At 41.2% G+C, this 24,460-nt stretch overlaps 1 protein-coding gene across 34 annotated transcripts in view; it reads left to right on the plus strand.

Moving 5' to 3' along the window:
• The first annotated feature begins 480 nt into the window (after positions 1-480).
• CELF1 (CUGBP Elav-like family member 1) overlaps positions 481-24,460 on the plus strand; it is a 74,409-nt gene continuing 50,429 nt past the window's right edge. For 4 of the 34 annotated variants that reach the window (XM_049616987.1, XM_049616969.1, XM_049616979.1 and 1 more), the window contains exons 1-2: positions 913-2,958; positions 18,026-18,174. Coding sequence is in view for 2 of the 34 variants with exons in the window: in XM_049617026.1 (XP_049472983.1) it covers positions 2,924-2,958 (35 nt within the window). In the remaining 32 variants the exon portion in view is untranslated. Of the gene's footprint in view, positions 870-904; positions 2,959-10,062; positions 11,322-18,025; positions 18,175-24,460 lie in introns of those variants that run through there. The other 30 variants (XM_049617048.1, XM_049616871.1, XM_049617095.1 and 27 more) reach the window with 16 other exon arrangements.

The raw sequence follows: 24,460 nt of genomic DNA on the forward strand, positions 1-24,460 counted from the left end.
ATGACCTGAGCCGAAATCAACCAGGGGACGCTTAACTGACCTAGCCACCCAGGTGCCCCATGGGCAATCAGTCTCTTAATAAGGACCCTTATGAGCTTCCTGACACTGCAGGGGTTTTTGCAAAGTCGTGCGGTCACACCGCGGTTCATCCTGCTAGAAAGCACTCCTCGAACTCTGAAAGCTCGCAACACACTTACATTCCACACCTCAGCAAAGAAGGAAGGAGGCCTGGATCCTGTTGCTTGTCTGCTGGAGCAGAAGGAGGGTGTGTTATGTGTCCGACGCTGGCCAAACACCATTCCATTCACTCATTCATTCATCACCTATTTTATTATGCGCATATTCAGTGCCAAGCTGAGGTCCTCGCCCACCAGGTCATCCAGAACTCCGGTGGGCATGGTGCGCAGAGCCGAGAACTTCAGATTCTCAGGCCAGGTCTTCCCACCCTCCCCTTCGGTAGGGCTCTGAGACAAAGAGAAGCGTCCCGGCAGATCGCCGGGCTGAGGGTTCCGCCCGCAGCCCGGGGGGCTTCGGCGCGCCTGCTTCTCCACTCCCCAGCCCGAGGGGGCGCTGCAGCGCCACTAGCTCTGCCAGCCCTTGCGCCGCGCTCCGCTCGGATCTGCTCTGCGGGCGGCACCGCGGTGGTACGTTCCCTCTCACTGCCCTCCCCCTCCTCCTCTGCCCTCCCCGCCGGTGGTAGGTGCCGGAAGTGCCGCCATTTTGGGGTGTTCTGCTCTGGCGGCAGCGGCAGCGGCGGCGGGACGCGGAGGCTCCCCTGGGACTCGGCCTCAGCAGCGAGGCGGCGGCGGCGGCGGCTGCGGAGGCGCAGGCAGCAGCTGAGGCAGCGGCGGGCTCAGGTGCAGCCGCTGGTGAGTGCGGCCGCCGCGGGTTAACGGGCCGCGAGTGGGAGGGAGGGAGGGAAAAGAGGCAGGAGGGAGGCGCCGCGGGGCGGGTCCGGTCCTGGCGGCCGCGGGTCACAGGGCCCTTCGGGCGCGGCCGCTCTGGTTCCCCGCGCCTCAGGGCAGGTCGGCGATTTCTTCCCGCGTGTCGGGGTCCTCCGCTCCCCGGGTCCGGCCGCGCTTGTCCGGCGCGTGCCCCCGCGCCCAGGGAGACCCGCCCTCCTCGTGGCCTTGTCTCCTCTCCCCCGCGCCCTTTGCCTTCACCCTTCGGGCCCCGAGGGCTTCGTCCCCCGCCCAGGGATAGCTCCGTCCTCTTTTTTCCGGCCGCCGAGCCAGAGCCAGGCTGTCTGCCCGGGACACCCCTTCCCTGCTCCTGTCGCCCCACGTGTTTTTGGTGCCCACCCCTGGAGAGGGCCAGGACCCCTGCCTTTGGGGAGGCAGCCTGTTCTCCTTAAGAGCTTCGAGAGCCCCCCGTTCCCCGCCCCAGATCCGCTAGGGCCTTGGCTCGCCCTCCCCCCACATCAGGTGCTCACCCAGTCGTGGCCTAGTAGCTGGGCTGGAATCTCGCACCCGGGAGCGCGGAGAGCACATTGAAGAGCTTTTTTCCCCGGGGAGCTGGCTTTGGATTTAGAGCCGGTGGTATCTTGGTCGCGATCTTCGGGGCAGGATGTTGTTTTAATTTTTAAGACTATATAGCACAGGCTCTAAGGAGCTTCTTGTTGGTTCAGGTTCATCCTTCTAGGTGAGGGGAAGGTGGTGAGATTTTGGTTGGAGCCTGTTTCAGCAAAATGGAATCTTTTTCTCTCCAGCAGAGTTTTAATGCTGTACTTTTATTACTCTCGAGTAAAAGGGCTGTGTAACAATTCTAAATAGCGGCAGTGTTTTATAATGTCTGCAGTGTAAGAGGTTACATGCTCAGCGAATCCTTTACAGGAACTTCATCTTTTAAAGGTCTTTGAGCTGTCTTTGAGTCTCTGTAGATTGGAGAGACTTTAAATGCATTCTTTCACCTTTTCCACAAGTGTTGGGTCGGCTCTTTTCCTCAAGTGTGGTGTCTCTGAGAGTGCCCTGCAAGTTCAGTTTCTCCTTAACGTGCTTGGTGAGGAAGGAGTCTCCACTTGGAAGCACCCAGGGTTCTTTCTCCTTTAATATTAATGAGTCTCCTCGGAAAATCATGAAGTTACCATAGCATGCATAAAGTATTGCCAGAGCCCCCCACTCCCCATTGCAGTTTTTATATTGTCCTAGCTTTACTTCCAGTATGTGGTGTCTGGTCGTGAAATAGCCAAGATTGAAGCATTGCTGTTAGTAAAGCAAAGCTGGAGCTTTCAGCTGTTGCTTTAACCAGGAAGTTTGTGGTTCCCCCAGTGGCTTATTTCCTCTTGACTGTCCACCACCTGTTTCCATGAAGAATGGCTCCTGGCCCAGAGCATAGGTCTCAACTTGTCTCCAATCATTCATTCTTGTCCATGGGGTTTTCTGGTTCAAAGATGGTATCTCGACTTAAAATCTATTAGCATGTGGGGTTGTTAGAGATAAAATGTCTTTTCCAACTCTTTGGCTTTTCAGATGAGGAGACTGAGGCCACCAAAGGTTAAGTGACTTGGCCAAAGTTACATAGTGAGTATTCTTAAAATAGTCTGAACATAGGTTAAAAGCAACAACAACAATATCATGAGCAATAATGCACATTGCCCTTTAAGATGTGCCAGAATGGGAAGGCCCCTGAGCTGGAAGTTAAAAGGCCTGGGAAACCTTACTTTTGTTAGTTGCTAGCTTGTACAATCTTTAACAAGTCCCTTAACTGTCCTGAGCCTCAGTTTATTCTCATCTGCAAAAGGGAGAAAATCGTGTCTGTCTCCTAGGGTGCTAACTCAGCTTCAGTGCAGTAACGTGTGAAAGCGCCTGTGGTGTAAGAGACGGTGAGATTTTGAGCTAGAATGTTTATTTTTCTAAAGATTTCCACTTAATTTTTTTATTACAGAAGCTACAGATTCATTATAAAAAATACAGAAAAGCAAGAAATGAAGAAACTCACCCTTAGTCCCATCACTCAGAGGTGATTGTTAGTCCTTGGTCTTTATCTTATCTTTTTTATGTACTACAGAACTGTTTATTATTTTACCAGAATAAGTTTATCCTGCTCGCAGTTTTGTGATGTGTTTTTAAGATTTAATAATATATGATAGTTACGGTTAATAAACACCTTTTAAATGGTGCTGTGAATTTAATAGCTCCAGCACATGTGAGGCCAGTGGATACCCAGCACAGGCACAGAAGAGTTGCTTTTTTAAACATATGCTGGGCTGGAAGAAGAGAAGAAAAGGAAGCGCAGAGACCTAACATCTATTGTATGGCTACTGTGTAAAATAAATAGTTTTTTGTTTTTTTTTTTAAGTTTATTTATTTTGAGAGAGAGGTGTGCATGCATGAGCTGGGGAGGAGCAGAGAGAGAGAGAGAGAGAGAGAGAGAGAGAGAGAGAGAGAATCTTAAGCAGGCTCTGTGCTGTCAGTGCTGAGCCCCAACACAGGGCTCCACCTCTGTCTCACCAATCGTGAGATCATGATCTGAGCTGAAATCAAGTTGGATGTTTAACCAAACTGAGCCACCCAGGCACCCACCCCCATTTATTTTTTTTAAAGTTTATTTACTTACTTGTTTTGAGAGAGAGTGAGACAAGGGCAGAGAGAGAATCCCAAGCACGTTCCGTCAGCACTGTCAGTGCAAAGGCCTGCACGGAGCTTGAACCCACAAACCATGAGATCATGGCCTGAGCTGGAGTTGGACATTTAACTGACTGAGCTATCCAGGTGCTCCCCAATTTTTTTTTTTTTTAAATAAAGATTTGTTCTCTGCTGCTAAATGTCAAGGCGAATCCTGAATTCTGTCCTCCTCTGTGTGACTATCACTGCAACTTCTTTAACTTAATTTTCCTGTGAGGCTGGAGCTAATAAGGAAGATGGTGGAGGTTAGAAGGTGATGGTGGCGTGTGCCTTGTAAAGGGAGAGAAGACCTGTCACTTGGAGGCCCCATTGAACGAGTTGGAGGAAGTCAGAGCGTAGTCTCCTCTCTGCTGAAGGCTCAGGGTACTTCCAACAAATTGCTGTTTTTAAACCATGGAATGATACGATTTGAGTGAGCTATTTCCTAAGCTTTTTCTTCTTTTTTTTTTTTTTCTTAATTTTTTTTTTTTTAACGTTTATTCATTTTTGAGAGACAGCATGAGCGGGAAGGGTCAGAGAGAGAGAGGGGGGTGGGGAGACACAGAATCTGAAACAGGCGCCAGGCTCTGAGCTGTCAGCACAGAGCCCGATGTGGGGCTTGAACTCACGAACTGCAAGATCATGACCTGAGCCGAAGTCGGACGCTCAACTGACTGAGCCACCCAGGCACCCCGTCAGCTTTTTCTTTTTAAACAGCTTTATTGAGATACAATTCACATACCATACAATTCAGTGGTTTCGGTCTATTACGTTATTTTTAAAAATTGTGGTAAGATAAATATAACAAAAATTTGCCATTTTAACGTATTAGCATTTTTTTAATGTTAAAAAAAAAACCCACACAAAATTTACTATTTTAACTATATTTGAATGTGTAGTTCTGTGGCATGAAGTGCATTCCCATTGATGGGAAATATATCTCCAGAACTTTTTCATCTTGGATATCTGAAACTTTATACCCATTAAAATCAACTCTCCTTTTCTTCCTCCCCTCAGCCTCTGGTAACCACCAATCTATTTTCTGCTTTTGGATACGTCATATAAGTGAAGTGTATTTTCTGCTTTTGGATACCTCATATAAGTGAAGTGACTGGCTTATTGCACTTACCATAATATCTTTAAGGTTCATCCATGTTGTAGCATGTGACAGGATTTCCTTCCTTTTAAATGCTAAGTAATACTGGGGCACCTGGCTGCCTGGCTCATTTGGTGGAACATGTGACTCTTGATCTTGGCCATGGGTTTGAGCCCCATATTGAGTATAGAGATTACTTTGAAAAAAAGGCTGCTTAATACTCTGTTTTATGTATATACCCCATTTTGTTTATTCATCTGTTGATGGACATGAGTTTCCCACCTTTTGGCCATTGTAACTAGTGTTGCTATGAACATGGGCGTGCACATATCTCTTTGAGACCCTTCTTTAAATTCTTGTAATTACCAAGATAATAGCCAGAATTGGTACTGCTGGATCATATTGTGGTTCTATTTTCAATTTTTTGAGGAACTTCCATACTGTTTGCCATAGTGATTGTACTATTTTACAGTCCTACCAACAGTGCACAAGCGTTCTAGTATCTCCACATCCTTGCTAACATTTGTTGTTGTTTGTGTGTGTGTTTAAATAGTAGCCATCCTAATGGAGTGTAAGCTGATTTTTTTTTTAAGTTGAAGTGAAGTTGATGTACAATATTATTTTAGTTTCCCATGTACAATATGGTGATTGGACATTTATATACATTATTTCATTGTGGTTTTGATTTGCATTTCTCTGATTAATGATGTTAATTGAACACCTTTTCATATGCTTGTTGGCCATTTGTATATCATCTTTGCAGAAATGTCTATCCAAGTCCTTTGCTCATGTTTTAAATCAGTTAACATGATTTTTTTTTGTTGTTGAGCTGTCGTTGTTTGTATATTGTGAATATTGATCCTTTATCAGATAGATGATTTGCAAACACTTTTGCCCATGTCTTTTCACTGTTGATTTTGTCTTTTGTCTGTTTTTCGCTTTTGTTGCTTATGCTTTTGGTGTCTTATCCAAGAACACTGCCAAGTCTAATGCCATGAAGTTTTCCCCTATTTTTTCTTCTAGGAGTTTTATAGTTTTAGGTTGTTACAGTTTTAGGTTTTATTTTTTTTTTTAATTTTTTTTTTTAATGTTTATTCATTTTTGAGAGACAGAGAGAGACAGAGCATGAGCGGGGAAGGGGCAGAGAGAGAGAGAGAGAGAGAGAGAGAGACGCAGAATCGGAAACAGGCTCCAGGCTCTGAGCTGTCAGCTCAGAGCCCGACGCGGGGCTCGAACTCACGAACCGTGAGATCATGACCTGAGCCGAAGTCGGGCACTCAACCGACTGAGCCACCCAGGCGCCCCTACAGTTTTAGGTTTTAGATTTAGGTCATTTTAACTTTTTTTTATGAGTACAGTTTAGTGGCATTGAGTACATTCACAATGTTACTCAGTCATCACCACTATTTCTAAAATGTTTTCTTTATCCCAAATAAAAATTCCGTAACCATTAAGCAATAATTCCCCATTCCCTTTTCCTCCTAGCCACTGGTAACCTCTAGTCTGCCTTCTGTCTCTATGAATTTGCCTATTTTAGGTACTTTGCATAACTGGAATCATAGAATATTTGCCCTTTAGTGTCTGGTTTATTTCAGTTAGCATGATATTTTCAAGGTTTATCCATGTTGCAGCATGTATCAGGTTGTCATTCTTTTTTGAGGTCAGGGATGTTTTTTTCATCTTGATATTTCACCCTCTTTTGAAGCTCCATAAAGGCTATTGAATTGATTAGAATTCATGCTCTTCATGTGGGTTGCAGTCACAGGGGATGTCCACTGACAAGCACAAATTTCTTGAAAATTCAAACATATGATTGTGCATAAAAGTGCATAATGGTAACCCAAACCATAGTAAATAGCATCATTTATAATTTCTTGTCTAATTATAATTTCTGATCTTTGAATGTACACTGTTTTTGGAATATTCTGTTTTGTACAGAAAAAGTGTCACATGAAGGGAACAAGAATAAAGAATAGGCAGATTTTTGCCTTTGCTTTATAAGTATGTAGTGATTTTGTTAGAGGTGTGGATTGATCTCCAGGTATTCTGTATTGTATAGAGAAGTGTTTTTTTATAAGTATGGTATTTAATGGCCTAGTTAGAAAAAATAACACTTTTGGGGAAAGAGCATTTTGAAGTTAATCATAGACTTTCTGGTTTGTTTCAGTACAAACAAAGCTATTCAGGATATTCTCATGTATGAAAGACTTTCTTTTCTCTCTTTTTTTTTTAATTAAAAACAATTTTTTAAAATTTATTTTTGAGAGTGAGGGAGAGGGAGGGACAGAGAGACGGAGACACAGAATCCGAAGCAGGCTCCAGGCTCTGAACTGTCAGCACAGAGCCCGATACGGCGCTCAAACTCCCAAACCACGAAATCATGACCTGAGCTGAAGTTGGATGGTTAACCGACTGAGCCACCAGATATCCCTAAAATAATTTAAGTTTATTTTGAAAGGAGGAGGAGGGGCAGAGGGAGAAGGAGAGAAAAAGAGAGAGGGAGAGAGAATGAATCTGAAGCATGTTTCATACTGTCAGCACAGAGTCCACCCAGCAGGGGGCTTGAACCCACAAACTGAGATCATGACCTCAGCTGAAACCAAGATTTGGATGCTCCACTGACTGAGGCATAGCCACCCAGGTGCCCCAGGCTTTCTTCTTAAGATGAACTTGTACTTCTGTCTGTCTCTCTCTCCAAAAATAAACGTTAAAAAAATTTTTTAAAAAAGGCGCCTGGTGGCTCAGTTGGTTAAGTGTCCGACTTTGGCTCAGGTCATGATCTCACGTTTCCTGGGTTCGAGCCCCGTGTGGGGCTCTGTGTGACAGCCCAGAGCATGGAACCTGCTTCAGATTCTGTGTGTCCCTCTCTTTCTGCCCCTTCCCCTGCTCACGCTCTTTCTCTCCAAAAATAAGTAAACATTAAAAAAAAAAAAAAAAAAAGATGAACTTCTGCTTGCTTTTTGTGGAGGTTCGTAACTAATTTTGATCTGCTTGCCTACTTTTCTTCTCTTTGCTTTTTGGACCTAGCCTCCCACTGCATTTTTCTCCTCTCTGGTAATAACGGGGATTTAAGGGGCGCCTGGGTGGCTCAGTCGGTTAAGCGGCCGACTTCGGCTCAGGTCATGATCTCGCGGTTCGTGAGTTCGAGCCCCGCGTCGGGCTCTTGTGCTGACAGCTCAGAGCCTGGAGCCTGTTTCAGATTCTGTGTCTCCCTCTCTCTGACCCTCCGCCATTCATGCTCTGTCTCTCTCTCTCTCAAAAATAAATAAACGTTAAAAAAAAATTAAAAAAAATAAATAACGGGGATTTAATATTAGTCCTTGAAGTATGGGATGAACTGGAAGTTTTTTTCAGTAAACTGTTCTCCTAAAGAGATATTACGGTCTTTATAGTACTTAACACGTGGGACTTTAGTGTCAGGGAAGACATTCATACTTTTTCTTCAAACAACATGAAACCATTCTTTCGTTAAAACTATTTCTTGATTCTTCGTTATTTTTAGTAAAAAAAAAAACTTTATATGAATGAAAGTTTAATAAATGAAGGTTTAAGTGTTTCAGAAATATGCTTTGAACCAGAAATTAAATTCAATGTAGTGTTTCTGAATGGGACTTCTAACAGCCCAAGGTTGCTTGGTGTTAATATAGTCCTGCATTTACCTGCACATTCCTTCATAGAGGTGCTATGGCATGCTGAAATGGTCAAAGAGCAAGTAAAATAGAAACAAGAAATTTGTTAAAACCTGGAGAATTACTCTTCCCATAATTGAGAGTTGATTCTTTGATTTTCTGGTTTTTAAAATGAAAACTTGTGGCTTGAAAGAATGATGTGATTTGAATCGGATTTATAAGCATAGCCTGGGAGGGATAGGTGTGGCTGCTCCAGTCAATGAGTTTAAAAATTGGTACCATCACTGTGTCACCTTTAACATTTCTGGTCCTGTTTTCATTTATTTATTTAAAAAAATTTTTTTAATGTTTATTTTTGAGAGAGAGACAGAGTGCAAGTGGGGCAGGGGTAGAGAGGGAGGGAGACACAGAATTCAAAGCAGGCTCCAGGCTCTGAGCTATCATCACAGAGCTCAATGTGGGGCTCAAATTCATGGACCGCCAAGATCATGACCTGAGCCGAAGTCAGACACTTGACCGACTGAACCACCCAGGTGCCCCCAAATTTATTTTTCATTAAAACATGTTTATTTTGAGAGGGAGTACATGTGTGTGCGTGGTGGGAGAGGGGCAGAGAGAGAGGGGAGAGAATCCCAAGCAGGCTCTGCACTGTCAGTGCAGAGTCTGACGTTGGGCTCTATCCCACAAACTGAGATCATGACCTCAGCCAAAATCAAGAGTCAGATGCGTAACCGACTAAGCCACCCAGTTGCCCCTGTTTTCCCGTCTTTAAAATGGAGACTGATACCACCTTGGAATGGTAATGTAAGAATTGAGGTTATTAATGCTAGGCATTGAGCAGTGCCTGGTAAAGTGTTGATAATGTTACTTCTTTTTTTCATCTGTAAAAATGGGCATATACTTATCTTATGAGTTGGTAACCCAGTTTAGCCAAATCATCACAGTTAAAATGCCTGGCAGTGCCATACATAAACAAGCATTAAGTAAGTTCATGTTCATTTTGTTTCTCCTTTTGCGTTTATTTGTTTCACATTTTCCTTTGTCTGTAGTGACTTAAGGGATAAGATTGTTTCCTTAAGTCCCAATTTGTGCATCTGAAATGTTTTGCTACACAGGGCATCCTTACCCATAGAACCTTTTAGCTCATTGTTCCCTGTGGAATACTTGGGTAATGTGGTTTCCTAGATTCATCTTCACTGTCTGTATTTCATATGAGAGTCTGTTGATAGGAGTCTTCTATGTTCATAGAAAACTGAAAAATACAAATGAGTTTATTACTGGATTTGTAATAGGATCACCTGGGTCTCTTTCTAATTAGGTAACTGGTTTTAGGTATGGAGGGAGAGAGAACAGGCTCTGATTCTTAGAGTTGTAATGTAGATGAAAGAGTTAATCATAATCAGGTTAGCTGTTTGCTTTGTGAACTGTGTTGTAGCAAGAATCCTTATCTGAGCTTTGTAATTTGCTAAAGACAGTTTTCTGTGAGGAGTTCTTTGTAATTGTAACTTTGTCCTTGTCATGAAATTGGCTGTTCAAATGTCCTTAAATAGAGGTTTCCTTGTAGAATTAATCAGCAGAACTGTTCTATAGTTGTTTTTTTGTTTATTTTTTTAATGTTTATTTTATTTATTTTTTTTTTTAAATTTTTTTTTTTTCAATGTTTTTTATTTATTTTTGGGACAGAGAGAGACAAAGCATGAACGGGGGAGGGGCAGAGAGAGAGAGGGAGACACAGAATCGGAAACAGGCTCCAGGCTCCGAGCCGTCAGCCCAGAGCCTGACGCGGGGCTCGAACTCACGGACCGCGAGATCGTGACCTGGCTGAAGTCGGACGCTTAACCGACTGCGCCACCCAGGCGCCCCTAATGTTTATTTTTGAGAGAGAGAGAGAGAGAGAGCGAGCGAGGGGCAGAGAGAGAGGGAGACAAGAGAGTCTGAAGCAGGCTTCAGGTTCTGAGCTGTCAGCACAAAGCCTGATGCAGGGCTCAAACTCACAAATCACGAGATATGACCTGATCTGAAGTTGGATGCTTAACCCACTGAGCCACCCAGGCACCACCCCTCTATAGTTATTTTTTAATCTCTATGTTATGGAGGTAATGAGCATATCTCTGTTTATTTAAATTTCTTCGAATTCCAGAACTGTAACATTTTTCAAGAATGTTTTATATCCGTCTTAAAATTCATGTTGACTTAACATTTTTTTCTGCTAAGGAACTCTTTAATTCTTCTAAAAATTTTATCTCATAGGCCAGAGGGATAAACATCAAAATTTAGGCATTGAGACATGGGTGTGTTTTTTTCCTTCATACTTACTGTCGTTTAAAACAAAAAATTTTAAAGTAAGATCTGTGCCTGATGTGGGGGCTTGAACTCCCAACCACAAGATCAAGAGTCACATGCTCCACCAACTGAGCCATCCAGGTGCCTGCGATTTTTTTTTTTAACGTTTATTTTATTTTTATTTTTTTAGTTTTGAGAGACAGAGAATGAGCAGGGGAGGAGTAGAGACAGAGAGAGAGACAGAATCTGAAGCAGGCTCCAGGGTCTGACCTGTCAGCACAGAGCCTCTTGCGGGGCTTGAACTTACAAACCGGAAGATCATGACCTGAGCCCAAGTCAGACACTTAACCGACTGAGCCACCCAAGCACCCCTGCCCCTGATTGTTTTTAAGATTTTTATACAGAGAACATGAATTTTATAAATATGAAAAGTACTTAAAATTGGACTTTTTTTTTTCCCCTGAAGGGATGAGAAAGCCTAGTTAGGGGAGACTGTGTGAGAGTACTGTGTATTGGCATTTCAAGCATCTAAGATGTTAGCATTTTAGCTCTTAGAGCTTTGTGAAATTCTAACGTGACCCTCTATCAGCTGACCTTCTCCCCATTTCGCAGGAAGTAGACTCATTTTCAGAACCGCTTTTGGATTGTAACATTTTGATTTCTCTTTTTCTCCACTTAGAAAGTAATGGCAAGCAAGTATAAAGAAAAATGGTGAGTTCCAGTTTAGAGACTGCAGTGAGGTCTGATGGATCGATCTCACTTAATTTTAATATGCCACTTTTGGGGTATGTTCATAGGTGCAGAGTGTGGCTTTAGAAGGAACTGTTAACTAACTTTCTGACCTCCATGGACTGCCAAGTGTTTAAACAGCTATGTTCAGCTTTGACAAAATGGAGTTGAATATCACTTTTTTTCCCTATGTTGAAACTCCACTGAAACTTTATTTTCGAGTTGGGAAATGTCTTTAGTTTGGGGATTATACAAAATGCAATTTTTTGGTTTCAAAGCTGTTTAATTTTATAGTGTCATACTTTTAATTTTGGAAGGTCAGTAGTTTCCATTTACATAACCTTGCTACTCTTCAGCAAAAGAATCATTAACTTAGAAACTGTCACCACTTTCTCATTGTTCTTTTACCTTTGTTTCCTGTGAGATTGAAGCAAGCTCTTGCAGAGACTGGGAATGTGATATTTTGGTGATAATGTGGGGTAACTAAGAGTCTACAATGAGTAGACCCTTTTTTAACCCAATATTATGTGGACATCTGTTAAGTTTTTGCTGGTTTCTGTTTTGCACAGATCATTTACTGCAGGCTTTTCCCAGTTTCTTTGTGCTTGTAGCTTTTGTGTGTGGAAAACATGCCTCTTTTCTGCTCTAATTCCCTCCCCCCCCCCCCCCCCCCCCCCCAATCACATGGCTTGGCTAATGTTTCTATCCTGCATGACTTTGTGTGATACTGCCCGGTTTACCATACTAGATTGGGTGGGATAGTACTAGTGAGAAACACCTGTGCTGTCCTTTTGGCTGCCTGCCTGATTCTGAATGCTGTTGTCTGAGCAAGAGTCTTAGGGGTCTGGGGAATGAAAGGAAGTCAGGGTGGTGGTGATGAGCAACTTGACATTGTGTAACTGACATTATCAGCTAGCTGGTTATTACCGCCTATTGAAGCAGTACTGTTTTGTGATCATATAGCCATTTTAAACCTTACAGCAGATTTTCAACAACGATGTTTCACTGGAAGCTGTTTATGTGGTAAAGGACTATTCCTTAGGTTTCTCTTTCTTAGAAGGCTAGGACGAGAGGAATGTGCATTGCATTTTTTTGTTTGTCAGCCCTTTCCTGCTCATGGTTCAATTTCTATTTGTCATTTACTACATAGCTAACCTTTCTTATGAAGCCTTTACTGTTCATCCATTCCAATACTGTATTATAGGATATAATTTAGTGTTTCATTAGACACATTTTCTCATTTCAGCAAGATTTTAAGCTTTTTTGAGCATGGAGACTGCTTTATGGCTGAGTGTATTATATAACTTAAAATGGGGCGCCTGGGTGGCGCAGTCGGTTAAGCGTCCGACTTCAGCCAGGTCACGATCTCACGGTCCGTGAGTTCGAGCCCCGCGTCGGGCTCTGGGCTGATGGCTCGGAGCCTGGAGCCTGTTTCCGATTCTGTGTCTCCCTCTCTCTCTGTCCCTCCCCCGTTCATGCTCTGTCTCTCTCTGTCCCAAAAATAAAAATAAACGTTGAAAAAAAAATTAAAAAAAAAAAAATTTTTTTTTTTCCTTTAAGCAAGCTCTAGGCTCCAAGGTGGAGCTTGAACTCACAACCCTGAGATCAAGAGTTACATGCTGTATGGACTAAGCCAGCCAGGCGCCCCATGTATTCTGTAACTTTTGAGGAGTCAGGCACACAGTCCCTATACTAATTATACTCTGTGACCTACCCCTTCTTGTAACAGCTTATTGGACCAGAGGTGGACACCTAACCCAAGCTGGGCAAATCAGTTTCTCCTAAGAATTTGAGATTGTAACTGAGATTTAAGTCTTTAGGGAACACACGTATCACCTGAATTCAGAGAACTTGAAACATATAAAATCACATTCACAGTCAAGTTTAGGCTCATGATACATCAGGAAGCTGTGAAGGCCAGTCTGTAGGGAGGGATAATTAAGTAGATTCATCCTGAAAGAAGTATAGGTGAGAAATGCATCTCTGGGGAGAGAGGCGGCCATCCACATGCAGAATAGAAACCTATGCATAAAGCTTTTCCAGGTGTGGCTCTGTTATACTTTCTGCCTTTGAGTTCTTTTAAATACTCCAGTATCTTTTCAGTTAATTCCGTTTTGTACTTAGGCTAGTTTGAAGGTTTCTCTTAATTACTGAAACCTTTGAGAAGAGTACAAGCTTTAATATTTCTTAAATATTTTTGTATTTTAGAAGTCAGGCCTAGGATCATGGCTTTTTGGAAGATTGCCCCTTTCCGCCACGCAGCAGGTAGCTCCCCCTTTAGGCTCCTTTGAGGTCTTGGCTCCTCTGTAGTATAGACATTCCTCTATATTGTCACTTTTGGTGTGTAGAGAGTACTTCTCTCTGGTGCTTTGCCAAATTAAGATTGAGGTTTTGTTTTTACGTGTTTTTAATGATTATTTGTTTAGTTTATGTAACGTTTATTTGCTTAGATTATTCTTTGCAGCATATATGACTGATCATAACAAAATAATATTGTTATTTCAGATAGGAAACTTAATGGTGGGCCATCATTTTAGAAGAATTTTTTGTGAGGTGTATGGATTAAGTTCATTCTTCTTTTCTAGTTAAGTAACACATTTGTTTTAGTTCTTGATTGTTTCCTCTTGAAGGAAAGTTGATGGACTTGAGTGGAATACAATAATGTGAGTTGAATGGCAGTTGAGACTTTAAACAAAGGGTAATGGTGAGTGGCTGTGTGCCCAGTTGATGGAGTCTGTCTGGTCTGGGCTCAGTTAGTAACTTCATGAATGATCTGTAATAGGAGCATCACAGTGGTGTTTTTCTCTTTGAGAAATGTTAATGAGGGAGAGAGGGAAGCTCTGAGAAAGATAGTTTAATGCTTCCAGTTTTTTTCTTCCTGTGATCATTTGGTATTTAAGTTGAAAACCTTTTTTTCTGGAAAAATGTAAAATTTCCCCATAATAATAATGAGCAGGAATTAAAAAGAGACTAGACCCAGCTTTGAAACATGGATTTTCATACAACCAGGAGGGAATGGATTTGCAGAGTAGGAAAAACTGGAAGACGTTATTTCCTATTGGAGGCTAGCCTGATTGTTGTGAATATGTACATAACCAGTGTTGCACTTTCATGGAGTGCACATATGATATTGAGCTGAATGTTCTGCATATCGGAAGTCTTACTGTCCATAGTGCTCAGTGGTATTGGGTCCTTGCACAAAATAGAGACTTGATATTTTTAGAGTGTTGCATGTCTGGTCGAATGGCACTTAAATTTTACGTTTTGAGATCAGGGCTGAGGAATAGGAAGAAAATCTTTTAAAACTGAAATTCTGAGAATTTCTTGTTTTTTCAAATCATTGTCTTTTGAAGATAATCAGTACTCAAAGGAGTTTTATGGGAAAAAAAAATTGTAAGCAGCCTTCCATTGAACGACATTAACTTGGGGATGCCTGAGTGGCTCTGTCAGTTGGGTGTCTGACTTGATTTTGGCTCAGGTCGTGATTCCACAGTTTCTGGGATCAAGCCCTGAGTCAGGCTCTATGCTGGTGGGGCAGAGCCTGCTTGGGATTCTCTTTCCCTCCCTTTCTCTGCCCCTCCCGCATGCATGCTCTCTTGCTCTTAAAATAAATAAACTTAAAAAAGACATTAAGTTGGCTAAAATTTGTACTACAAAAGACTTTGTGTACCTCTGTGATCTTGAAACCTCATATTGTATATTGCCTGGACAAAATCAGAAGGCTCCTAGACAACCCTGATTCTGGCTCTGTTTTCTGTAGCTCCAGAGAATTAGAAAAAGAGAATCTGATACTGTTGGCAGCCTGTGCTCTCTTGCTTTTCTGGGCCAAGACATGCATTTAAAAATAAAATCAAGGAGATTGTAAACCAGTAGTAAAAACGAATAAAACACCCAGGAGTTTGCTTCCTCTCATGTCCTGTGGTCTGAGTCTTTTTTAAAGTCTTTAGGCTGGCATTAAACTCATGTGACAAAACTGTACTCTGGGCTTGTTCTTCTGTATTTCCCCTTTGAGATTTATGGGAAATAATAATGGAAAGACACCATGTTTATTATATATTTATTGTTTTTATCATGTTCTATTTCTGTTTAATAGCCTCTTGATACATTTACAAGTGCAATAATAATAAAAAAAAAAAGCCTGCAAACTTCTTTACTGAAATCAAGTGCTATTTTTATTTATTAAAGTTCATTTGTCTGGTATAACTTTGCTCTTGCCTCAGTAAGATCCAGACAAAGACTTCACTCTGTTCCAGGAAGCGTGCAATTTAGAAAAATGTTTTCTTTTGAATTCTGGCTGTTCCAACTTCTCCTGTGAACAAACCAGATCCACAGATCAGGTTTGTAAACGACCTGTTTTCTTAAGGTATCTTCTAACAGAACAGGTCTCAGGGGAAACTGAGCGGCAACACATTTAGCTGGGAGTAGCAGCTCATCTCCCCGAACTACATCCCCTTTGTCCACACACAGCAATTTTGGAGGCAGACTTGGAATTTAAATGTACACTTCTCTGTTCTGGTCCAGTTTGACTTTATAGTCCATTTTATTTTGTGTATCTGACACATTAAAATTTTTTTTAATGTTTATTTTATTTTTGAGAGAGAGTCAGCGTGAGCAGGGGAGGGGCAGGGAGAGATGGGGAGACAGAATCCCAAGCAGGCTCTGTACTGTTAGTGCAGAGCCTGAGGTGGGGCTCGAACTGCTGAACTGTGAGATCATGACCTTAGCTGAAACCAAGAGTGTGGTGCTTAACTGAGCCACCCAGATGCCCCTGTATTTGTTTTTATGTATAGGGGAAAGATGAAGACTAGAATATATTTCCTTCTTTTGCAAGACAGAGTCTCTGAAACAGTATCTAATATTTCTTCAGCATTGTATACTATATGGTAATATTTCTTGAAGATAGCTTGCTAAAGAAAAATGGAATCAGGCTTTCTGAATTGCCAGATCCAGAACATCAAAAAATGCTTTGACCAAAAAAGAAAAAAAAAGAAAAAAAGCCCTCTGGATCCACCCCCAGGAATCCTAGTGGGTCCCCATGGTAACAGCCTCCTTGCTTACAACTTGTCACTGTGTAGCTGTCACTAGAGTTCAGAGAAAAGCCAGTATATCAAGAACTGTGTGGCATTAACTACTCCTTGATAAAATGCTGTTGCATATTTGAAACAAGCCAGAAATAGAAAGTTAAAGGTTTTACTTTCTGTGTTACATTAATTAGATGTTTTAAAAAGCTGCCTAATTATGGTAAGGTGCAGCAGTGGGAAGGTGGTGGGTGGCCAAGGCAGGCATAGGAAGAAGCCATAGGCTCAGAAGGTTAGAATCTTCAGAGATTTTTCTCTCTAATCCTTTCATTTTGCAAATGAGAGAAGTGAAGTGCTTTACTTTGGTTCACATAGAAGCGGAAACAGGATTCCAGCCCAGGCTCTCTAATTTTTCAGCATACTGTTCTGTCTCCACTCATACCTTGCATTTACCATGCCTCTGTTTTTTATAAATGAAGTTGCAAGTTTCTGAAGTTAGGGAAGGACCTTAGAGGTTATGCGGAGAAACTTTCTACCTAGCAAAGGAGTCCGTTCTGCAGCATCTTGGGCAGGTGGCCTCTGCCTCTTCCCTCAGGTGGGGGTTATCTATCTAGTTAGCAGGAGCTCCACTGCCTGAGTTCAAAGAGATTGTGTATGTGGATTTCCCATTTTAAAGCGGTATGCTTTGTTTTTCTCCTCTAATAAAATAGCAGTTGACCATCAGACTCACATGTTTTTCATTAGCCTCTTTATCTCCATTTAAGTCATGCTTGTCAGTCATGACAAGAGAGAGAATTCTTTAAAAGAATTATGTCTTACCTAAACCCTAGAACTTTGAAAAGGTAATGCCATATTTGGAACAATCTGGTCCTTTAATGGTGGGAGGGAAAAGATGATAAATGTTATATTCAGTTTAAATACTTTATAATGTGCTTATTAATAAGATGAAATTGATTATAAGCTGGAGTATCAAAGAGGCCTCAAAGTTTTAAAAACAAAATCAAACCCACATAGGCAAGATGTTTAATATTTTTTGTGGTGCATTTATGAATACTTTTGTATAGAGTAGGTTCATTTATGTAAAATAATAATCTGACCCAATATCGAAAGTCCACCCAGGTGCCCCTATTTAGGCAATTACTAATTATATATACCAAAAAATGACTTACTTGGTTTGTTTTTTGGATGCCCTGTTGCTTAGTATGCCAGTCATCAAATGCCTCTGTCAGAAAGCGCTTCAGCTTTTATTTTATCTTTCTTCTTTCACAATTGCTTAAAAGGTAGTAGTAGGTAAACAGTTAAGATTATTAGCTTGAGGGGTGCCTGGCTGGCTCATTTGGTAGAGCATGTGACTCTTGATCTCGGGGTCACGAGTTCAAGCACCATGTTGGGTGCAGAGCTTACTTAAAAAAAAAAAAAAAAAAAAGATTATTAGCTCTTCCTGCCCATGGGTCCTGTCCCTGTCCCCTTTTGCACATCCCTCCCAAAAAAGATTATTAGCTTGAGATTTTTTTATACCTTTTAAGAAAAGCACATATGCATATTTTCTAAGATATACAGAAATGTTTTCAGTTTTTCATAACACAGATATTTTTTCCTCGAAGAATTTACCATACCTAAAAATGGAGAATTTGGCTCCAAGATTAATTTTCCTTTTTGTCTTACCAGAAAATTAAAGTGAAAATGCTGTTGGCAGTCTTTTGCTGTCTTGACTTCAACACAGTAGAGAATGCTATAATGAAAATGTGGCTGAGTTTTTAATATTCTGGAGTTTCATGACCACCAGCACTTCTTGTTGTGCAGCCAAGGTAATTAAGGTAATCAAATATTTTAGTCATTAGCAGGTGTGGCCTGACTCTGAAAGAAATCTCTAATCCTAGTTTTATCCCCAGTGCCCTTTTCCTTTTCACTGTAAAACATTTATTACTTAGTTGTTCTGGCTCTCGATTTGACCAGTGAATTTTTGTGTAAAAGTCATTGTGCAAAGTTTTTGACTAGAAAATATGCCAAATTATAGTGTAATGAAAGAAACTTAGACCTCACATTGATGGGGGAAGGGAGGAGAGACAGACAGATACAGGAGTGGGGTGGAAGAAGAGAGAAATGGTGCATCCTTACATTTGGTAGACAAGGCAACTTGAGGTGTTAGGAACCTCAGTGAGGAGGGTAACTTATTTGAGGCATCGAGCTATTACGTGGTAGGACATGGTTGGACTGCCAGTCTACACTCCAAATGTTGTGCCATTTTCCTGCATTTTTCTTGCTTCTCGAGGCCTAGTCTCATGACAGTAATGAAATAACTTATTTTTGTAGCCATTCCTTTTCATGTAGTAATGTAATTTTTAATCATTGAACCAGTAATGTAAATTCAGTATCTTGTTCTAGAAGTTCTTAGCTTTGAGAGAGTTAGAAAAATAACTGCCCTGATATATTTTTTGGTGTACCTTTCCTAAACTGCTTACCGGTTTTCTGATCGAAAAGTGGGAGTAATTTTAGACTTAACAAGTGGCATGGAAATGTGGTTTTAAAGTAGCATTCATGACTTTCAAGTCATTCACGACATCTTCAAGTCTTTCAAAACAAATGCATGGGTCATAATGAAGTTTCTGTTGGCAGATAGATGGAGGTAACCCTCACAGGTCATTTAATAGATGAGAAAACTGGATGTTACAGCTTTATTTGGTTCTAGGGAACCAAAATGAGACATGATGTGACACAAAAGATTGTCGTTTCCCCCCTACCCTCTTCTTAAAGTCTGGTCCCTCTCCCCCAGTTCCCATGCCCCACAGCCATCATTTTGGCTCTGATAATTACTTCTTAATTCTAAACAGCCATACTCCATGAGCTCCTAGAAAAGATAGAGAAAGAAAACCCCAGTCTCTCCAGGGGACCTTTCAGTCAGTGCCACATTTACCAAGCGGTCTGTCTGGTCTGTGACCATGTCCTCTTTTGTCTGGGCCCACATGAAAGAGTGTCCCAAATGCTATCTTGATATATGTCCTCACTAGCAGTCTTGTTTTTTAAGCCTCCCTTTACAGGTTGATTCACAGTAGGGGAGAGTCATGTTCAGAAACTTTTTCTGATAGCCTGAATTTTCTTGTCTTTTATCTCTTTGCTTCTATTTATGTTCTTTGTACCTCTTCCTTGAGCTTGTGCCTTCTGCATAGTTGACTCTATTATATCATCTTTGGGGCTGCAGAATAAAAGTTGGAAGATTTTAAAGTTAAAGTTCCCAGAATAATGTTGTCGCCCACATTGCACATATGTCACATTTTGAGTTTACTAGTTAACTCTCTAAATATGTGCTTTATATACAGTATGTGCAGTGTGATCACTTAGGTTGCCATGAGAACCTAAAAATTTTAGGCTTAAATTGTTCAGTAACAAACACATACTTTTATTGTCTTAGAGGCTAGTTTTTTCTTTTGTCTGCTATACTTTTTACACTATAGGTATATAGTATTAGGCAGTGGCCATTCTCATATATTGCCTCTTGCTTCTTTGACTATTCTTCACTTCAGTCTTCCATGTTGTAGTTTTTTCTCTCTACCTACCTCCTATTTCTTTGCTATAGGGATAGAATTAGAAGTAGGAAATTGGGGAGTGCTGGGTGGCTCAGTCGACTAAGCCTCTGTCTTTGGCTTAGGTTATGATTTCAGAGTTTGTGGGTTTGAGCCCTGCGTGGGGCTCTCTGCTGTCAGTGTGGAGCCTGCTTCTGATCCTCTGTCCCCCCTCCCCTGCATGTGCTCACTTTTTCTCTGTCTCTCAAAAATAATAAACATTAAAAAAAATAAGTGGGAAACTGGAAGCTTTACTTTTTAAAAAAAAGTGCACCTGGTAAGAGAGGAACTATATGGGATATCCCTAACACACCTAAAGAGTTCTGTTTTCACGTAAGCCTCCTGAGATGAGCTATAGTGCTAAAATTTGCTTGGAAACTTTTTTTTTTTTTTTTTTTTTTTTTTCTTTTAAGCATTGTAATGTTAGCCTATCATCTAAAAACAATTCAGGTTCAGTTTTAATTGGAATACATTTTATCTTAGACTTTTTTTTTTTAATTTATTTATTTTGAGAGAGCATGTGCAACGGAGAGGGGTAGAGAGAGAATCTCAAGCAGACTTCGCACTGTCAGTGCAGAGCCCCGTGCAGGGCTTGAACTCAGGAACCGTGAGTCATGATCTGAGCCAAAATCAAGAGTTCGATGCTTAACTGACTGAGCCACCCAGGCACCTCTAGACCTTTTTTTTTTTTTTTTTTTTTTTTTAAGTTTATTTATTTTGAGAGAGAGCACAGGGGTCAGATGGGGAGGGCAGAGAGGGAGAGAGAATCCCAAGAAGTATCTCCCCTGTTGGTGCAGATCCCAGCATGGGTCTCAATTCTATGAACTGTGAAATCATGACCTGAGCCGAATATCAAGGGTCACTTAGCCGACTGAGCCACCCAGGCGCCCTGGAATATGTTATTTTGAGTAATTTCTTGGCCATGATAACTTGTTTATTCTTGACTGGGTTTAGTCATGAGGACTCCCTTTTTGGACCAGGAAGTACAAGAGGAGATAAAAGGATGTTAGAATGGAGAACAAACTGTATATTGTTTAGTCTTAATCTAAATCTATTTTGGATCATGGACCCCCCTTTGTAAATCTGGTAAAAGTTATGGACCTATTTTCCTATAAATAGAAATAAATAAGTATAGTTGAACAGTGTGGAGATTAGTAGAAAATCCACTTATAACTTTTGATGCCCCCCAAACTTTACTAATAGCCTACTGTTGACCAGGAAGCTTTACTGATAAAACAGTCAATACATTTTGTATGTTACATGTATCATATACTGAATTCTTTTTTTTTTTTTTTTTTAATTTTTTTTTCAACTTTTTTTTTTTTTTTTTGGGATCATTACATTCATTTTTGGGACAGAGAGAGACAGAGCATGAACGGGGGAGGGGCAGAGAGAGAGGGAGACACAGAATCGGAAACAGGCTCCAGGCTCCGAGCCATCAGCCCAGAGCCTGACGCGGGGCTCAAACTCACGGACTGTGAGATCGTGACCTGGCTGAAGTCGGATGCTTAACCGACTGCGCCACCCAGGCGCCCCCTGAATTCTTAATAAATTAAAGAAAATGTTAAGAACATCATAAGGAAGAGAAAGTACATTTAAAGTACTGTACTGTATTTATCAAAAAAAAGTTGCAGGTAAGTGGACCCGTGCATGGTCACACCCATGTTCAAGGGTCAGCTGTGTATGAATGCATTTTGCATATATGTGTAAAATTTACACATAATATAAGGGAGTTTATGGAATTCTATAGGTCTGTGGACCGTAGATAGGGACTCCTGTTCTGGTCCAGTCCCATTTTTGAGGAAATGGGAAATGAGAAAGAAATGACCAGCCCAAGGCCATACTGTAGCTGTTTATAGCCATTTTGATTTTGTGGTGGTACTTTTAATCACTGCTTGGTATATATAGTTGTGGTCCTTTGAATTGTGTTCTTTATTTTTACTTAGTTGCCTTCACAAGAGGAACCTTGGTAAAGTCTGTAATAGATCATTAAAGCTGTGATCTTACCCAAAAAATAGCATATTAGTCCATAACCAGTTACTCTTTGGGAAATCAAAGTTGCTATAACAAGCTGCTCAGAAAAACTAAATATATAAGCCACTATATACAATTAACAGGTTTTTAATAAAATGTTGAACATTTGCGTATCTGTGTTTTGTCGGACATGAAGGTGCCTCTACTGCTGGAATCCTGTGTTTTCTTTGTCAGTATATTAGACGGTGTGGACAAGGCTCTGCCTTGCACTAGGAGATCTAGGTAGTGGGATTGAGAGATCAAGTTTGCAAGATCAAGTTTGCTGTCATTTAGCATTCTTTGCTCATCATTACTGTATTACATACAATGGGCAAAGAGAATTCAAAATTCCAAAACGTTAATTTCCTAATAAAATATATTGGAGCAAGTAATTATGGTGGATATGTTATTATGTCTTAAGAATTTGAAGAGTTTCTTTAGTTTCAAGGACAGTGTGTTGCTGGAGGGTGGGGGAAGCTACCTAGCGTATTTGTTTATTTATGCCCCATAAGCTTAGGCTAATCCGCGCATACATACCAGACAATTCAGTGATGGGAAGGAACTGGTCAGGGCTCTGTTCTCTGGAATTCTCCTTCATGGTTGGATGACTGGTAGTGTTTTGTAATAAAAAATCTCAGAATGTGTCAGCACCAACATTTCTAGTCTCCGCCATACTGTTTTCCTGTGGCAGGTGTTTTGTGTTTTTTCCCCCTTTTGTTTATTTAAAAATTTTTTTTAAATGTTTATTTTTGAGGGAGAGAAAGAGACAGAGTGCAAGTGGGGGGAGGAGCAGAGAGAGAGGGAGACACAGAATCTGAAGCAGTCTCCAGGCTCTGAGCTGTCAGCAAAGAGCCTGACACGGGGCTTGAACCCACGAATCATGAGATGATGACCTGAGCTGAAGTTAGATGCTTAACTGACTGAGCCACCCAGGCACCTCTTTTTTCCCATCCTTTTAATGGTGGTGTAAAATTTCCTCAAAAGGCTAGGCAGAGATTTCTGAGATATGTTCCTGAAAGTGTGATGTGAGAGATGTTAGAGTGGATGCTGAGTTATGGTCTGAATTTATTTTTCTTTTTTTTTAGAATATATTTTCTCTGAAGTTGGCAAAAAACTATACATTTCTTTTTACTTTTTTTAAAGTTTACTTATTTTGGGAGAGAGAGAACCCACATGCGCATGTGTGCGCAGGAGAGCGGCAGAGAGGGGGAGAATCCCAAGCAAGCTCTGTGCTGTCAGCACAGAACCCAACCCAGGGCTCGATCCCACAAACCATGAGATCATGACTTGAGCTGAAATCGAGAGCCGGAGCCTTAACCAACGGAGCCAGCCAGGCGCCCCTTAACTTTATATTTTTAAATTACAGACTTAAAGAATTTCAGAAATGGAGGGACCTTAGAAATCATCTAGTTCAAATATTGTAGACTTACATTTAAAGATAATGCCCTTTGAGTGCTAGTAGGTGGGACCTGTGGGAGAAGATCTAGGTGTGTCTGTCTTCAGTCTTTCTCTTAATTTGTATAGTGTTTATAGTTGCTACTCCACAGTTTAGCACTAGTCAGATGCTATCAACCTTTATTATCTCATGTATTAATCTTACCTAAGAACTAGAGTTTAAGTATTGGAGTCGTTGATAGTACAGTTTATGTTTGTGCTGCATCCCCTGTAATACTGAATCTAGACAGTGCATGGTAAATACTTGGTTGATTGATTAGGAGTTAACGTATGGGATCATTTCAACCAGTCAACCATGCGTTTTTTATCCTGTGAGAGTTCACTCTGGCCAGAAATTGAGCTTTTCATACACTTCACATTGAATGAATCTGAATGAATTGTTCCAAGCAGAGTAATTTTTGGAATATAAAATATGGCTTCTGATTACATAAGCCAGCATCCTGGGAAATTATATTTTTAAAATCACCATCAGAATTTATTTTAACTTGTAACACCCCCTGCCCCCCAAAAAAAGGAGAGACCCCAAAACATAACCTGAGAGCTGGAATGAGATCTTGATTCTGGAAATAGCACAGGAGCAGTGAAGGTCGGGATCATTCACACAAATGGAAATAACCTTTTTTACTGTGTTAAATTCCATAATTTAAATGATAAATTAAGCCTCACAGCTACTGCTGATCTGGTAAGACTCTGACCTAGTAAAGTTTTCACACTGTCTTTTCTATTTCCCATGGCTGGGGGATTCTTGGTGTAAGTGACTGAGATTATTGGGAAGTTCCTTGACTGAAATAGAATCTCTCAAACCTTTCTTCAAGCACCAGCCTGTGTGTTTCTGGTTTTTGTCTGGAGCATGTGAACAGAATGCATGTGTGTGAGATAATTGGGTTTTCACTGATGGCCCCCTTTCAGCAACCATGTATGGGTAAAGCTGTGCAGGTCCCTGCTCCTCCCTCTCTGAGCACGGAGCAGAATCTATTCTGCTGAAGCTGCTGTTCCACTTTCAGCTTTCTATATTTGTACAGCAGCAGCAGGAGCAGCCCACTAGCTAGGCGGCGTGGCTGCCCTGTGCGCCCAT

This window comes from Panthera uncia, chromosome D1 (genome assembly GCF_023721935.1).
Source record: "Panthera uncia isolate 11264 chromosome D1, Puncia_PCG_1.0, whole genome shotgun sequence".
Classification (NCBI taxonomy): Eukaryota; Metazoa; Chordata; class Mammalia; order Carnivora; family Felidae; genus Panthera; species Panthera uncia.